Genomic DNA, 16,381 nt, shown 5'->3' on the forward strand with positions numbered 1-16,381 from the left:
ACAAAAGGTATGTATTCTATAAAAAATAAAAAAACAAGGTAATCCACAGAAGAAAGGCAACAAAACTAAACAAAAGTGAAAAAACTGTAGGGCTTAAATACACATGGTTCATACAGACAGGTGTTCGTTAAATGAATGTCTCTGGCAACTAATGACTGGTGGGAAACTAGAACAAAGGAAACAACGATGAGCAAATTAAAAGTCCATGAAAATGAAACTAAGACACTGAACTGAATGTTATTGTGACAGCTGTTACAGGACCATGTTCTACTTGATACAATTACTGTAATTAATTCACTGAAATGAAAATGTTTATCAAGTGGTATGGAATTTTAAAAAGACACATCCCTTCACATGACTTTACCTCTCCACCTCAGCTTCAAGTATAGATGGGTCTATATTCCTCCAGCTGTCTCGCTGCTGCTGAGATGACTCTCCCAGGCCTCATTCTCTTTTATTTCCTCAGGATGGATAGAGTGCTGAAATGGAAAACATATGCCTCCTGAGTGCGTAACATTATTTTCCCCTGTGATGCCCTGGCAGCCGTGATTAATTAATGATAAACGTTATTGCGTTATAACGCCTTGGGCGACAGGGAGATACGACATACCTAATTTCGCCATTTTCATCTGACTGATGCATCTTCCACAAACTCATATCTGACCTGAAATGAATCACACCACCTCAGCATGTCCTACTGCTAGGATTTGTTTATGAATATGCCACATTCTCTGTTCAAAAGACTCTCTCGTTTCCTGACAGGTAACATGCAAAAAGACAACACAAGCCTGTTTCTATCACCTTTGTATGTATCTTTTGCTAAGTCACAATGGTGGACTGCAATTCCTCTTTGGAATTTCTCTTGATTATTACTTTCCTGGAAAATCCCCAAGGAGGCAATGTCTTGTTTATTATGGACAATACTTTTAATGGAAGAAATTAGAATAGGACCATATTTCTCAACAGCTGTGTACACAAAGAGGAATCTGTGAGGGAAACCATTAAAGTAAAAGCCCAAGCGGAGCTGAGAATTGCAATAGAGATGCATAACTGCGCAAAAGTGCCTCTAAGTTCACGTTCACTGTAAAAAATGATTTCCATGATTTGTTATCACAAATTTTTATCTTACATCTTACGTAGATAATAAATGTGGTTCAGAGAAGATAATATTTTGAGTTTCTATTTATTAAACCAATCTCCCTCGTTGTATCAACTCAAATTTTTTATTTCAATGAACTCAAAATTTTAAGGCATCCAGGTAAACTTTTTTTTAAGTTAAATCAACAATAATTTTTCATTTTGCGACAAATTGCACTCGTCAGGCACCCCATCAATATGTTTATTTACAGCTACCTTGAATAATAGAATTGTCCTATGAACTGTCTAGCGCAAAACAGATACTGAATTGTGCTGTTAACTATTTACATAACTTGTAGCCCAACACAGATAAGGTTTCAGCTGTTGTTCACTGTCTCTGTTAAATGGAACCCAATCTGTGTGGTAACAACATACAAACTATTCGACATGTTTTGTGGTGTGAAATCACCTATATTCAGCATGTTAAACAGCCCTCACCCTGTCTGTCATGGCTTGAGCGCATATGAACTGGAATCCTGGCATTAGGAAGGCCATTACGGCAGCCTTACTGTGGGCCGGTCCAGATAAAATAGGATTCTAAAATACTTTGGGATTTTACGTCCATCAGCACATTGGAACCGAAATAAAATGGATGATGGTAATGACTTGCAGGCCAGGCGAGCGCAACGTCCCACATCTCTGCATGGAGGCCATTTTGTTGCCAGATCCCTTACCGCACGCTTGTCAGTTGCAGTGGAGTGGCAAGGAGGCAAAAACAAGATCAGAGTGACGAATGTGGCTGCTGGCCAAGCAGCTCCTGTCGGATGTGAGTTCAGGGGACTGTTACATATGGATGTTTGAGGGGAAAACCCTCTGTCTACCAAATACAGACACGCAAACCACACACATGCACCCAGACAGACGATGAACGGAATCACACAAACATCTGTCTTTTTACTTGTATTTACAAATATATAGATCGTGGGGTATAATACATCACCATTTTAACGTGGTGAAATATTTGTGGATTAGGTCTCGAGAGACTTTGCACTTGGCAGGATTCTGAAGTGTTTGAAATGAAGCTGTGTTTGGGATGATTATGTAGTTAAAAAATCACTGTACAATGCAATAAGGCTTGAATGGTCTTGAATGAAATCGGATTATACTGAAATATTTCTTAAAAAGCTCAGTGAAATATGACAAGAGAGAGTGGAAGAGAAGGAAAGAAAGCTTGGCATTTGGTAATGACAGCTTAATGGCCTGTGAGCGAATAATAACATGTTCAGTTGTGCTCGTGTCCTGCTTTATTGACTGATTTATGTCGGTTTAGCAGGGCAGTGTTATAATTACTTGTGATTTTTGTCCTCTGTAGGTCTTGTGGAGATTTGCTTGATGCACCCATTGGATGTTATGAAGACCAGGTAAAAAATGATTCATCATGTAATTGTCTTTCTTTCCTTTCTGTTCGGACTAGGAATTCTCTGGCAGTAGCGTAATATTTCTGTGGAAAATGAAATGCATCATTTACTCATTCTCCCATAATGTTTAAGTAATACTTTTTAATGTTCTCAAATTGCTCACATACTTACCTCATTATTTCACTTAATTACATCCATTGTTTTGATTTGGTTCTGAAAGTGAAGTAGTATATGTGAATACCAATTGTGAGTTGTGAACCAAGGTTGCACTAACAAAACGACACTAAATGCTGTTCGTTTCCATTAACGGCTCTTGCACGTGCATAATATGACAGTTTGCTTAACCTTAAGAAGCCTAATATTTTATACAGGAATGTCTACGGCCTCTAAATTATCAACATATGTAAATTATCAATATTGATCAAAACTTATTGCACACAAACTACTTCATGCCTCTTGCCCTCTGGTTGATATTCATAATTTGTTAGTAAAGTAAAAGGCCTTTTGGCGTATAGTTCTAAAAATCGGGTATATATTTCTGCTGTAAAAATCTTTAATGATTTTCATAAATTTCAAATATGATACAATTACAAGAACATTTTTCACTCAATCATCATTGCAGTGCACTGTAATATGTTTTGCCCTCCACAATTAAAACTACAGAGCTTTGATCATATAAATAAGCATTTAAAAATCATCTAAGTAAGATATATGTTACAATATGTAAGTAGCGTGCTATATTGTTACAAACAAAAATACTTTTGGCCATATAAATAACAGCAACTGCACTGAATATATTTGCTCTTTTTGGCTCTGACAAAAATTTGTGCCCCCTCCTCCAGTGTGAGCTCAATACTCTCACTATTTCATATAATATAAAACATAAAAGGGCTAAACACATTTTCAGTGACACTGCAACACCTCTTTTTGAATTTACATGTGGTGTGACCAGTATAGTCTGATTCCTGAACGAATGACGTTAATTAGTCGGTCCTGTAAATTGAATCATAAACCTACAGTATAATGCAGCCAGTTCAGTCTAGTCTGAATCATGAACTAATGACTCTAATGAGCTGGTTCTTTTCATTGAATCAAACAACTGAAAGTTAAATTTCGGGGTTCCTTACGGATTGTTCATGTCACAATAACACTATGCGTTTGTTTGGAGTATTTTATGAAAATAAATTAATGAATGTTTTGTTTTGTTTTAGTATTATTTTTTAATATTAGTTATGGCCAGTTATTGGATTGCATTTATGCACTAATAATAATAATAATAATGTAAAAAAAAATTAACTATGAATATATTTTAAAAAATCACTATATTTTAGAGTTGGTTTGAATTAATTTATTATTTAAATTATATTTTTTGGCAACTTAATCGCATTTTTCCCGCAAAAATTCTATCTTTATTATTAAAAGAAACGTTCATGGAATCATTACCAGGAACTAGAATTATTAAATTATTAAAATTTGTCATTCCTAATACCAATAAATTCTGAATATTTTGGGCAGCAGTACCTCGTTCCCTCAGTCATGCAAGAAAAAAGGAATGTTGAAGAGAGGAAAAGAGCAAATGAATCAGGGCCCTCCCTCACAGTGGAGTCGCTCAGTGTGGAGTAAACAGGTTGTGGGCCGGTACTAAACCTTTACAGCTTCTGGGTGCCCTGCCAAGACCTCTGGCTCTGTGACTAACACCCCTCACACATACACTATGAAGTTTCACATTTTCCGCTACCGTTTTCTGGTAAATAAACTTTTTGAGATGATAATGAGATATTTGTACTTTAAAGAGGAAGTGTTTCAAGGTGGCTTGTTTGTGTTTCTTTGTGTCTATTTGCATGCGTTTGTTTGCGACTGTGTGTCTGTGTGTACACTTGTATGAAGCGACATTCGATACTCTAGAGTCCTGTAGAGTGATTTAAGATCTAGTGCTGCTAGTAGAGGGTTTATTACAGGTAAGGCCACAGTTAGGCCGCTCTCTCCTCACACAGGGTCAGGGTTAAAAGTGCACTCTCTATTTTCTTTGTAATGCTCTTCCTCAAGAAGTGATAAAAGCCCTGTGTAAAGAGTGCCAGTTTTATTTATTTGTTTTCTGGGTTTTTTTTTCTGTTAGTGTGAGTGCAAACAGTCAACTGCTTAACGTATGTGAGTGTGGCTCGCATATGTGCCCTGGTTTTTCATGGGCTCAGATTGAGAGAATCGGCCAATCAGATATCTGCTCAATTTCTGTTCATCTAAATTATATAACCCATAATGCAGTAGCAAAATGCCATCTTTGATCCGTCTGTCTATCTATCTATCTATCTGTCTGTCTGTCTGTCTGTCCATATCCATATCCATATCCATCCATCCATCCATCCATCCGTCTGTCATTTGACCATATATCTATGTCTGTCTGTCATTTGACTCTATCTATCTATCTGTCTGTCTGTCTGTCTGTCCATATCCATATCCATCCATCCATCCATCCATCCATCCATCCGTCTGTCATTTGACCATATATCTATCTATCTATCTATCTATCTATCTATCTATCTATCTATCTATCTATCTATCTGTCTGTCTGTCTGTCTGTCCATATCCATATCCATCCATCCATCCATCCATCCATCCATCCATCCATCCGTCTGTCATTTGACCATATATCTATCTGTCTGTCTGTCATTTGACTCTATCTATCTATCTATCTATCTATCTATCTATCTATCTGTATGTCTGTCCATATCCATCCATCCATCCATCCGTCTGTCATTTGACCATATATCTATCTGTCTGTCTGTCATTTGACTCTATCTATCTATCTATCTATCTATCTATCTATCTGTATGTCTGTCCATATCCATCCATCCATCCATCCGTCTGTCATTTGACCATATATCTATCTATCTATCTATCTATCTATCTATCTATCTATCTGTCTATCTATCTATCTGTCTGTCTGTCTGTATGTCTGTCTGTCCATATCCATCCATCCATCCATCCGTCTGTCATTTGACCATATATCTATCTATCTATCTGTCCGTCCGTCCGTCTGTCTGTCATTCTACCAATGGTCAATCTTTGATTCTCTTATTCTATGTCATTCTCTTTTTGTCATTCTATCAATATATCATTCTGTTGATCTGCATGTCTATCCATCTACCAATCTACAAACTTTGAAACTTCTAAGCTTAATTGCTTTTAATTGTTTTTGAACTTTGAAATAAAGCTTTGTAGAGGTTGTGTGTTTCGAACAGGCCAGCACTACTAACTAGTTGTTGTATTACTCGTGTACCACTTTCTCCCTCCCTCTTTCTTTCTCTCTCTCTCTCTCTCTCTCTCTCTCTCTTGGACTTTCAGTTACACTAAAGCAGGCTAATTGGGAGAATGAAGGGTTAGTAGAGCTGAAATCTATTAGCATAGGTCTCAGAGAGTTGCTAAAGCACAAATGCCCAGCACACCTCCTCTCTGACGCTAGCTGCAGGAATGGCTCCTATTAGTGACTGGCTGCCGCTTTAATGTCCGCTGCTCCAAATTAGATGCCAACTGGAGAGAACAGTTTTTTTTCTCTCTCTCTCTCTCTTTTTCAACAAGCCGCCTCAGTGGAATCAAAGGCTTTTTTTCTGAGTGGAACCTGACAAAAATGTATACTTGGGAATACATATTTACCCTGTGCAAATGAGGGTACTGGAGCCATGTAGAGGCGGAGACAGGAATTAGACTCTCAGACACACACACACACACACACACACACACAAACTCACAAACAAACATCTGGAAGCAGATCAGGAGAACATTAAGAGGATATATTTCAAGGCCATGATTGTTTGTAAGGTTAAATCAATGTTTACTTTAAACTCTTACTACCATTCTTCATATGTGTTTATATTCAAGATCAAGCACTTCCAGCTGAAAGCAAAATTATGGGTCTCTCCTCCTCTGACCGTCATAACTCTCCGCCGTATATTCAGATGTGAACAGTCCTTCACAAATAAATGTCTCTTAGAAGAGGACAGGTCTATGTGCCACTTATATTCATTTGCGTTCAACGGTGCTCATTTCTTGGTTGGAATGTTGACGTTTTTTTCAAAGGGGGCTTGCTAGGGTGAAAGTAGGGGGTTTGGGGGGTTAGTTAGACTTCTAAGGAGACAGTGAGACTGGAGTTACAGCTTTTCATTAACCTGGAAACCACCTAGTTACATGGTTCATGGGCTGGTCTCAGCTCACTTGGAGGTAACAAAGGGTGTCAGGCGGCACTTTCGGCAGGGGGCGGCTGCTCGGGGCACCCCATCTGACTCTGATCATCATGCCGGCCGCCCTGCCGCACTCATTAGAGACCAGAAATGAGCTCGCATTGCTCTTGTTGAAGAGCTCCGGTTACTCCTCCTCACCCCACCCCAAACATGCCCTTAGCCCCTCCTACAGTCTCCGCTGTTGTTCTTTTTTTTGAAAGGGGAGGAAAGTTTGTTTTGAAAAATAAAATACGTTAATACGTTTGTTGTATTAATTTAAGACTGTACATACTTGAAAACAAATTCATTTGTAATATTGTGTAATAATTTAAATAGCTCTATTGAAAGGTATTTGCATGATTGATATATATATATATATATATATATATGCAAACATTTATATTTGAATAGTGGCATTTTAATTATTGATTAATTGACTTGACCCTAGTGAGTATATTTACCTACAGTGCCCTCCACAATTAATGGCACCCCTGGTAAATATGATCAAAACTGGCTGTAAAAAATAAATCTGCATTGTTTATCCTTTTGATCTTTCATGCAAAAAATTTGCAAAATTCTAACCTTTCATTTAAGTAAAATAATTGAATGTGGGGGGGGGGGGGGGGAATCACATTATGAAATAAATGTTTTTCTCCAAAACACGTTGGCCACAATTATTGGCACCCTTTTATTAAATACTTTTTGCAATCTCCTTTTGACAAGATACCAGCTCTGAGTCTTCTCCTATAATGCCTGATGAGTTTGGAGAACACCTGACAAGAGATCAGAGACCATTCCTCCATACAGAATCTCTCCAGATCCTTCAGATTCCCAGATCCATGTTTGTGCTTTCTTCTCTTCAGTTCAGCCCACTCATCAGGTCAGGGGACTGGGAAGGTCATGGCAGAAGCTTCATTTTGTGCTCCGCAACAAATTTTTGTTTTGATTTTGATGTTTGTTTTGGATCGTTGTCCTGATGGAAGATCCAACCACGGCCCATTATAAGATTTCTAGCAGAAGGCGTCAGGTTTTGATTTTTTATCTGTTGATATTTGATAGAATCCACGATGCCATGTATCTGAACAAGAAGTCCAGGACCTCCAGCAGAAAAATATGCCCACAACATTAAAGATCCAACGGTATATTAAATTGTACACATGGGGTACTTTTTATCCTTGTGTTCACCAAACCCATCTAGCGTGTTTGCTGGCAAAAAGCTATTTTTTTAGTCTCATCTGACCACAGAACCCTGTGCGGTTTGAAGATCCAGTCGTGTCTGACAATTACATTTGCTGGAGTTTGTTTTTGGAGGAGCGAGGAGGATTTTTCTTGAAACCCTCCCAAACAACATGTGGGGATGTAGGTTTTTTTTTAGTTTTTTTTTTTTTTTGGCTTTCTGACCCCAAGACTCAACTAATCTCTGCAATTCTCCATCTGTGATCCTTGTAGAGTCTTTGGCCACTCAAACTTTCATCCTCGCCGTGCATTAAGACAGTATAGACACACGTCCTCTTCCTGGCAGATTCGTAACATCTTTAGTTGATTGGAACTTCTTAATTATTGCCCTGATGGTCAAAATAGGGATTTTCAATTCTTTAGCTATTGTCTTACAGCCACTTTCTATTTTGTGATGGTCAACAATCTTTTGCTGCGCATCAGAACTATATTCTGTGGTTTTACTCATTGTGATGGATGATTAAGGGATTTGGCCTTTGTGTTTCCTCATATTTAAACTCCTGTGAAACACGAAGTCATAGCTGAACAGTTTCATGTTCCTAGTCACCCTGGTGTGCTAAAAAAGGTAAATATTAATGGGAATATACTTCAGAGATATTTTACTCGTAAAAAATTCTAGGGGTGCCAATAATTGTGGCCAACGTGTTTTGGAGAAAAACATTTATTTCATAATGTGATTTCCCCCCACTTTCAATTCTTTTACTTCAATGAAAGGTTAGAATTTTGCACATTTTTTGAATGAAAGATCAAAAGGATAAACGATGCAGATTTATTTTTACAGCCAGTTTTGATCATATTTACCAGGGGTGCCATTAATTGTGGAGGGCACTGTATACATAAATCAATCATTTAAAAACTTTTATTTTTACTTTCATATTTTAATTTCAAGTTAATATGAACATTATGAATTAACTATAAACATAATATAAATATATTTAAACAGTATTTCATATGTTGGGGTATTTTTTCAAACTTTTCAAACATTCAAAAATAAAGTTTAATTTATGTATTGATTTATGTCTATATAAATGTATTCAGATTTAAATAGTTAAAATAAATAAAGAATATTCTTTTGATATTATATTAAAATATAACAACTATAATATTAAGTAGAAATTTAAAGACATATTTCAGTGAAATAAAACACCAGCACTGAGCCTGTCACTGCATCTGTCCATGTTGAGCGATCTAACATGACTCTTGGCCATCAGTCCACACGCTTATCTATGTTCCTCCACTACTGGTGATTAAGAAATCCTGGAGTTACCTCCTCATGGGAGTCGCTATGATGAGACAACCTTCACCAGGTCCCAGCATGCTTGAAAGTGAGCTTCGCCAGGGAGGGGGGCTGGAAAGGGATGTTTGACGAGGACAGTGAGAGATGACAACACACGGGTGACGCTGAGAGAGGAGCCCACAAGCTTCCACCCCCGACTGGTGGCTGAACCCTGGTGCACTCTTGATGGAATCCCTCAAGCAGCCCTTAAACAGCAGGGCTCAAAGCTCAGAGGACTAAGAGCCGATCCGGCCCAGTAAAGCAGCACGTCGCTCAGCTGTGCTCCAGTGATCTCTTAATCCTACCCTGCCCTGGCTGACAGCCCTGGTGACGTAAACTGAACGCAGGTATCCGACTGGGGCTATCTGTTCTTAGGAAGCCGGCAGTCCAATCACATCAGTGGTCGGACAGTAACTACTCACAATTCCAGTGAAAGAAGTCAGCAGAACATTGGTTGTGGCATGTTTCATTATAAAGAGGAAATCTGAAGCCAGTCCAAAATAACTCAAGGCACTACTATTTGTGGTTTAGAAAGGGAATTAAAAAGCTTTTATATTAGTGGCTTACCACTGACATATTTTGGCCAAAATCTTCACCAGGGCTACAATATTGATGGCTAAACAAATACACAGGAAAATCAGGAGTAAGTAATTTGTGTTATTATTTATGGAGGAGTATAGATACTAACAGTAACGATTAGCTTGATGTAATTAGTGAAGACATCATATCAAAAGTTCTGGCATCATATAATACAAACCACCGAAGTCCATTCTTTGACCGTGTTCTCAAGTTCACTGAGACTAAATTACATTAAATGTGTGTTTATGTTGAATGAATGAAACTTGGCACCAAACTACTCACACTGTGCATGAAACGAATTTTCATCAGAGAAAAGTTTACATACCTTAACCAAAGCAAAATTCCCTCTGTTCATTTGTGGGCTTTAATAAGGGATGTTTTTACTTTCCTGGAATGGAGCGATGAAAGAATAGGAGTGTGATAGCGTGACATATGAATATATTGCAGTATCATGGTAATATTGCTATTCTACTGTTAGTGATAATAATAATAGTTGTAATAGTAGAGCTTTTATAACACTTCTGCTGCTAGTAGGTATATAGTATGCCTATAATAAACACATTCCTGTTTTGTTAGCATATCATGTTTCACCTCAAAAAATCTAAACATATATGACTATCTTCAAAACACTGAAACATTTTACAAAATATCTTCCTTTGTAGTCATACAGGTTACATTTTTGGGTGAATTAACCATTTAAAAGAGGGACAAGGGTCATATAGAGATCAACATTTTTTTTTTTTTTTTTTTTTTTTTTGCACAGGCAAGCTCCAGTCGCACTTCCTTCAGAAAATGTTTGACATCAGACTCTAGAATTGAACAGCTAATGTGCTCATAGAACAAGCACCGGAGGTGTGACCTCCCGCTGATGTGACTGCCATTGCACATTATTACCTGGTATTAAACAGGTCTGCTTGAAGGAGTTGTCACAAACACCCAAATGCATTATGTTACAAACATACTAAATAAAGACAAAAATGTCCCAGTGTTCTGAAATGACCCGTTTTAGAGAAGCAGTAAAGAGCTTGATGAAAACTCATTTGTCTCCTGTGTCTGTCAGACGCCTCACAGCATCTGTGACCCACTCCTTCAGAGTTTTGTTTTGCAGCGGCCGTGTTCCTACCAGGCAGGGGGCGAGAGGCGCAAATGCAGAGTTGTAATTCAGAGACTAAGGTTTCTGTTGCTGAAGAGCCAGCGAGTGCAGTATTGATGACCTCGCTCTGCTCTGTCCTGACCGTGTGTAATACCTGCCAGTCTCCTGCTGTCTAAGGAGTCTCTACTGTCCTCAGCCAGCCATTTCCTTACTTCAAAGCAACCACGAAACTAGACTGAGAAAGATTATACAGTCTCCCAATCTGATATTTTCAGTTCAGCAATGTTTGTTTGGATGATCAGAAAGAGTAAACCAGCAATTTCAATCATTACACTCAATAGGTCTGACTATAGTTGTTTAACTACTGACTAGCCTATTAACATTTTTTTCCCGCTAACACTTTAAAAAGGTTAACATTACATTAATGTTATATTAACATAAGATAATGAAACAAACATAAACTAACAATGAACTAAATTTTTGATAATTTCAAGATGTATAAATCAATTAAAACATGAACAATGAAAAGTAGTAGCCTATAGTAAATTAAAGGGTTACTTCACCCCAAATTGATTATTTTTTTGTATTATTTTTTTTGTCATTTCATCATGTTGTACCAAACTTGTATGCCTTTCTTTCCTCTTTAAAACACAAAAGAACACTGTACGAGAGGAGAAAAATAAAGAAAAACGGAAAACAGAAAAGGTGATTTTCTGTCAGGACTTTTCCTTCAACCCTAAAACACAACACGTGAACACGTGAAACATCAATACAGAAAATTATTTAATATTAACAAAAAAATTGGGCTGTATTTTTACTTTTCTTGGAGTGAAAATATTCTGAAGAATGTTGGTAAACATGTTGGTAAACCAAACAGTTTTGGTTACCATTGACATACATTTAGCCCTATCTTGACTTTGTACACCGACGGATGTATCATTCCTATTTTGCACCCATGCACAGCGGACTTTTCCCTCCACAGACGCACGTAGGTAAATTAGGAAATGAACTTGTGCTCCCGGGGGCGGTTCAGCGCAAAGAGGAGGCGTGTTCCGGCACAAATGTTCCCTGGTGCTATTTTGCAGGTTTAGAAAACAATTCCGCCACTGACCAGGAACTGACCACGTGTTGCGCATGTTATTCATATGCTATTTTAAGGGCGCATGCTTGGCCATAATCAATGTAGCGTGTGCGCAACACTTATCTCATCTACACACAGACGCAGCAGTTATCATTTTTAGAAAACCATACATTATTACAAGGAAAAATATTAACATACGAGGGAAATCATTGTTGTGTCCATGAAGATGTGAAAAAAATAGGCATAAATCTAACTTACACATTTACCCACATTTGTATACGCCTGTTTAACCGAAGCTAATTTGGGTGGGTTTCTTCCATCCCCATACAATGTCACTTCTCTGTGTTTTATGGCCCTGACGAGAACGTCGGTCTCCTCGGCTGTGAACCGCTTCTGGCGCGCGCCTGGCAAATCCACCGTTATAATAGCAATCCGGCATGGAACAAGCGTGCCTGCTCTTAAAGGGAATGTGAGATGTCGCTCTGATTGGTTTATTTCACGTTACGCCCAAACCATACCTATGAATAATGAAGCTACTTCAAACCAACCCATTTTAGATTTGCATCGGGCGCAAGAGTCATTTATCCCGCCGGTATAATAGCAACAGCGCCCAAGACCCGCCCACAAAGTTACTTGCGTTTCGCGCTTGATACTTGCGTTTCAGATCGTTAAAATAGGGCCCATAGTATGAAAACACTGAGACATTTCTCAAAATAGTATTTTATGTTCCATGTAAAGTTTGGAATGACATGGAGATAAATAAATGATGGCAGTAGAAAGGGGTCACTTGCGCTTCAGCCTGGTTGGTGCTCACGGAACAGGATGCAAAAATCAACAGAGGAGACCCAAGGTCAAGCTAGGACCAAGGAACAGGACCGGAGCACACAACGTTTTAAATAATTTATTATTGGTACAAAACGACTAACGTTTCAAAGCCCATGCGTCTTCTTCAGAGTCAAATAGTCAATGACAACGATGTACAGATTTAAAAGAATCAAAGCTCAAAGCATTGGCCACTGGCCTAGATGACCGAAAGAGAAATAAATAAATAAATAAATAAATTATATATATATATATATATATATATATATATATATATATTTTTTTTTTTTATTATTTTTTTTTTTTTCTCTTTCGGTCTACACCTGAGTGCTTGTATAAGATTGGTTAATTGATGTACCACACCCATCTAGGCCAGTGGCCAATGCTTTGAGCTTTGATTCTTTTAAATCTGTACATCGTTATCATTGACTATTTGACTCTGAAGAAGACGCATGGGCGTCGAAACGTTAGTCGTTTTGTACCAATAATAAATTATTTCAAACGTTGTGTGCTCCGGTCCTGTTCCTTGGTCCAAGCTAGACCTTGGGTCTCCTCTGTTAAATGATGGCAGAAGTTACATTTTTGGGGTGTGAACTATCCCTTGAACATGAACTAATAAATTGCAGAATGTTTTTTTATTCAGATACCTAACATAATAACTAATGTTAGTGGAAAAATATAATTGATATTTTTAGTAGTGGTGCTTTATTTAGCATTCTAAGCTGTTACAGTAAATGCTGGTTAACTTTTTTAAAATTTAACCACTTTAAAACACTGCTACTATTGGACAAATTTATCCATTGCATCATGTTTGGCCCTTGCATCATTGCAGCATGTCAAGCTAGAAATAGTGATAACCAACTAATGCAGATAACCAATGAATTAGTTGTTTTTGTTGTCGCTTTACACAAAGTCGCTGATCAATGCTTATTTGTGCTTGGAATGCCTTAAAATGTTGTGTCTCACTTTGTTCACAAGAGGTCAGCCAGAGTTTGGCAACCTGAGGGGCAAATCAGACTATGAGAGGGGAGCATTTGTGGGATGTCTAACTCGTCATCTTGAGGACGTCAATTTACCCCCTCCCCCCCACCTCTCCCTCTCCTTGGGCCCCAGTCACAGTGGGTCCAGTTGGCCTGTGGTGCCGCTGAAACCCAAGCTGTCCTATCCCAGACCGAGACCTGGAAGCATGTGGTGTCATAAGCGCCATGACTTTATCACTTCCCCTTTGCCCCATCTTCCATTTTCTCTTCTGCTTTATCTCCTTCACTCCAAAGGCTCAGCTTTATAGGCCACCTCCAGCCACGGGCCCAGCGGTATTAGCCTGAAAAGCCAAAAGAACAGAGGAAAGTTGCTATGTATGTCTATCGAGAATTTAAGAGAGAAATGTTCCTGTGGTTTCCCAAAAGCATTGCATTTCATTGGTTTTACATTTATATTCACCCCGCTGCTCAAGTATATGATGTTTTGCTTGCATACAATCTGATTAATGTAGTCCCACAGCATTGTTTGATATTCATGAGTAGCATGATCACAGACGGTCGATTGGTCCTTGCTGTTTGATTGGATGTCGGCATCTGCCATATTGGAGCATTTAGGTTAGAGAGGTTTTACCTCACGTACCATTGCAATGGACGTCTGCCATCTTTATGATCCTGCTCATTAAAATTAACTGTCTGGCTGTAAAAAATAGATTTCCTTTTAATGCTGCCTTCTGGATTCTCTTATGCACCACTGATTGTGTGTAAAAGAAACCTTGCTCACGTGCGTGTTTCGCTTTTTCTCATTTTACTTTCATTTCAGCTCTTGATGAAAGTGTTGTTGGTTCAGAGGCAGCAAATGGAAAACATTTACATGGCTAAGAATTAAAGACTGAATAATTGAAAGCAATAAATACCATTATTAAGAAATTAGCTATAGTGCTATTTGTTCCACTGCTATTCTTGCAATTGAAAAACAGTTAATTGTGATTGAAGCAAATATATTGGCAAAAATGTACTATCAAATGTAAAATCATTTTACAGCTAATTTTTTGCCTTGCGTACACCACACAATTTTTGGTTATCACTGTACCAGACTGGAAACATAGACGTCAATATCAAATGCCCACCGTTTAAAAATGTTCCTGCCTCAACTGCAGTCACACAGTTTCAGTTGTAAAAAAGGAAAATGAAGTCCTGCAAAAGTTATAAATGGCACATCTGCACGATGGTTTTTCGCTTATGGGACTTTGTTTATCATAGGGTTGATTTTCTAGTCATAAATGAAATAATGCAGTTCCCACTCTATGCTCCATTCTTTGGGGGAATACCCCTATATTTAACAAGGCAAATTTAAGAGACCTTTTTAAAAGTTTGGCCTGGCCCTTTAAAGGCAAACCCATCAGACTCAAGTCTTTTGATCAACCCAGTAACCTCCCGCCCTTCCCACAGGGCTTTTTTTAACACCATCATTATTAGGCCTCAACCCATCAAGCTTGTCTTCCAGCGGGGCACAGCCCCCCCTGTCGGACCTGGTGCGGGCCCATTCCATACGGGGTCTGAGAGGGGACAAGGCCCTAGCGCTCGGCCTGGACCTGAAACACTTCACTCCTCTCTATAAAAATACAAAGAGGAGGTGTTCTCCTGCTCTTTATTTTCATTTACCTTCCTGTCAGAGCGTTCAGAGTTCGCATTTTACGGGGAGTTTGGGGTCAGGTGGAGATGGTAGGGTTATTTACCCCCTGGTGCTCATTTCACCCGTAGAAGCTCCATGTTGGCCTTACCTTCACCCTCACCTGGCTATCCAAGATGGTGCTCTGGTCCTATTAAAACAGAGTACAGAAGGTCATTGGAGGTTTTTGATGAACTCACAGATATCGTCACCTGCAAGTATATCTTTACTTTCTAGGTTTACTTTAAAAGGGATTCTTAGAGCTGGATTTTTTAACAAAACCCTTGGGCTTTTCGCAGTTCCTCTGTCTGTTGACTTTACAACCGGGAGCCTGGCTCCAAGGCCGACTGAATCAGCCCTTGACTCTTCTTCTCTAGTCTGTGAACTCTTTCAATATAGGTCTCCAAATATGTCTGAATGTACACTCCTAATTTTCTGGGTAGAGAGCTCATTCAAAGACAGGAAGGTTTACCTTATCTACAACTCCTTTTCCATTCCAAACTTCTTTCAAAATCCGGGTGACCCTTCTGAGAATCCAGAGGCATCTTCTGCTGCCAAATCTTCCCCATTATCTTTCACTCCCCAGGCCGTGATGTTTGGTCCAAGGCTTTTATGGCAGGGTAGGCAAGGGGCATGAGGAAATGAGGTGACCCCAAGGTCAACAGCGGAGTCAGGCAGCTGAAAGCGGACCGTGGCCCTGCCACCTCTGGGCTAGCGTGGGTTGGGCCATCCCAGAGTACTGCAGAAATTGAATCTCTGGCAGTGGTGGGACAAGGCCGTCTTCATTCCTTGACCTTGCTCTCATGTGCCTTTAATTAAGACTGATTTAAATTTGTTTACAAGCTCCACTGATCTTAAATCTTTTGGTTCGGTGCCTCATCCTTTTGCGTGCCCCAATCCCTGCATTCTCCCTCACTTGACTGCCTGCCGTGTCAG

General features: G+C 38.9%; 1 protein-coding gene across 1 annotated transcript in view; it reads left to right on the forward strand.

The window, feature by feature from the left end:
• The window catches only part of slc25a21 (solute carrier family 25 member 21), a 96,500-nt gene that overhangs the window by 58,719 nt on the left and 21,400 nt on the right, over positions 1–16,381 (forward strand). The window contains exon 3 of the mRNA XM_079852817.1: positions 2,450–2,498. Within this exon, the coding sequence (XP_079708943.1) occupies positions 2,450–2,498 (49 nt within the window). The remainder of the gene's footprint in view (positions 1–2,449; positions 2,499–16,381) is intronic.

This window comes from Squalius cephalus, assembly GCF_949319135.1.
Source record: "Squalius cephalus genome assembly, chromosome: 20".
Lineage (NCBI taxonomy): Eukaryota > Metazoa > Chordata > Actinopteri > Cypriniformes > Leuciscidae > Squalius > Squalius cephalus.